At 60.8% G+C, this 1754-nt stretch overlaps 1 protein-coding gene across 1 annotated transcript in view; it reads right to left on the bottom strand.

Moving 5' to 3' along the window:
- The window catches only part of RELT (RELT tumor necrosis factor receptor), a 15161-nt gene extending 13517 nt beyond the window's left edge, over nt 1–1644 (bottom strand). The window contains exon 1 of the mRNA XM_010007200.1: nt 1586–1644. Coding sequence (XP_010005502.1) covers nt 1586–1644 — 59 coding nt within the window. The remainder of the gene's footprint in view (nt 1–1585) is intronic.
- Between the last annotated feature and the right edge of the window lie 110 nt (nt 1645–1754).

Raw genomic sequence — 1754 nt, 5'->3', positions numbered from 1 at the left:
CCCCCGCGCGCGGCCAGCGCCCCCTGCCGGGCCCGGCGGGAACTGCGGGCGGTGCCGGGAGGGGGGGGTTGGGCTTGAGCGCATCCCCCCCACACACACTTTTTAGGGGGAAAACGGGGAAAATTTAGACCGCGGCGATGGGGGAGGGGGTGATACAGATCGAGCAGGGCCGTTGTTAAACAAACAGGGTTGTTTTCGGCCCGTATGGGCGCCCCGTGGGGCTCCCGTGGGTGCTGCACCCCGCTCTCCTCCCTGCCCTTCTCACCTGCCCCCCACTCGAGGAGACTTTACCCAGGCTGGGAACAGCCCCTGGGTAGCTCACACTGACTGTGTGTGTGTGTGTGTGTGGCCCCGTCCCTCTGCTCGGTGGCACCCAGGGGGTGGGACACATCCTGGTGCTCCGTGGTATGAGGGATGGATCCCCCCACCCCTCGGTGGCTTAGGGTCACTGCATGGTTTGGGTGGGAAAGGACCTTCAAGATCATCCAGTTCCAACCCCCTGCATGAGCAGGGACACCTCCCAGCAGCCCAGGCTGCTCCAAGCCCCATCCAACCTGCCCTTCAACACTGCCAGGGATGGGGCAGCCACAGCTTCTCTGGGCAACCTGGGCCAGGCTCTCCCCACCCTCACAGCCCAGAATTTCTCCCTCCCATCTCAGCTCCAGCTCCCTCTGCCAGCTGGAAACCCTTCCCCCTGCTCCCATCCCTCCCTGCCCTTGTCCCAAGCCCCTCCCCAGCTTTCCTGGAGCCCCTTCAGGCACTGGAAGCTGCTCTCAGGTCTCCCTGGAGCCTTCTCTTCTCCAGGCTGAACACCCCAACTCTCCCAGCCTGGCTCCAGAGCAGAGCTGCTCCAGCCCTCAGATCACCTTGGTGGCCTCCTCTGGACTCTCTCCAGGAGCTCCACGCCCTCCTCATGTTGCCATAAGATCCCCTGTGGGGTTATCCAGGTGGGAATAACTGCACCCCCATAGTGGAAAGGCTTCCTCCCTTCCACCGGTGTCATCATCATGACGTCACATCTCCTGTGATGCCAACGGGTGGTGGGTTCCCCTTGGATGCTCCTGTTGATCCCCTCGGATGCTGCTGCCTGTCCCCATCACATCCTGAGGTGAAGGGTGAGACCATGATGGCTTCAATCTGACACGGGTGACCTTTAATGACAAAGAGCCCCCAGGTGACCAAACCTCCTCCCCTGTCTTCCCGAATCTTCCTTATTTATTCCAACGATAACATCTCCCCACCCCAGGATGGATAGATGGAAAGTGGGACAGCAGGATGGGGACACCCTGGTTCATTGTCCCTCCTGTGGGGACCATGGGGTGCCCAAGCCTCACCTGGATCTTGGGGTGAAAGCAGGAAAATGGGGGGAAAAAAGGGAAAAAGGAGGGGTTTGGGTCCCAACTGCCAATGTGAGGTGGGGGGAACATCTCTGGTTCTTGGCAGGGGAACACAAAGGAGATGGTTCCTCTCATCCAGGAGATGCTTGGAATGTCAGCGGTGGCTTCATCCCCCTCCCCAGCCTGTGACATCCCATTGGAATCACTGAGATGGGGGGGAGGGGAAGGGAACACCCCCTCATTCCCACCCTTCCATCAGCTCCCCCACACACTCCCCAGCATCCTGGCGGGATCCAGCTCCACCCATGGGGTCCAGTTCTACCTCCAGATCACAAACTGGGGAAGTTTCATCCTGCAGCTCCAGAGCGGAGGGACCAGCAGCGACGTTGACGATGCACCTGACACTTCTCTCCCCCC

Source organism: Chaetura pelagica, unplaced genomic scaffold (assembly GCF_000747805.2).
Source record: "Chaetura pelagica isolate M959 unplaced genomic scaffold, ChaPel_1.0 scaffold430, whole genome shotgun sequence".
Taxonomy (NCBI): domain Eukaryota; kingdom Metazoa; phylum Chordata; class Aves; order Apodiformes; family Apodidae; genus Chaetura; species Chaetura pelagica.
Note: the sequence above shows the minus strand (reverse complement) of the source record. Positions and strands in the feature narration are given on the sequence as shown.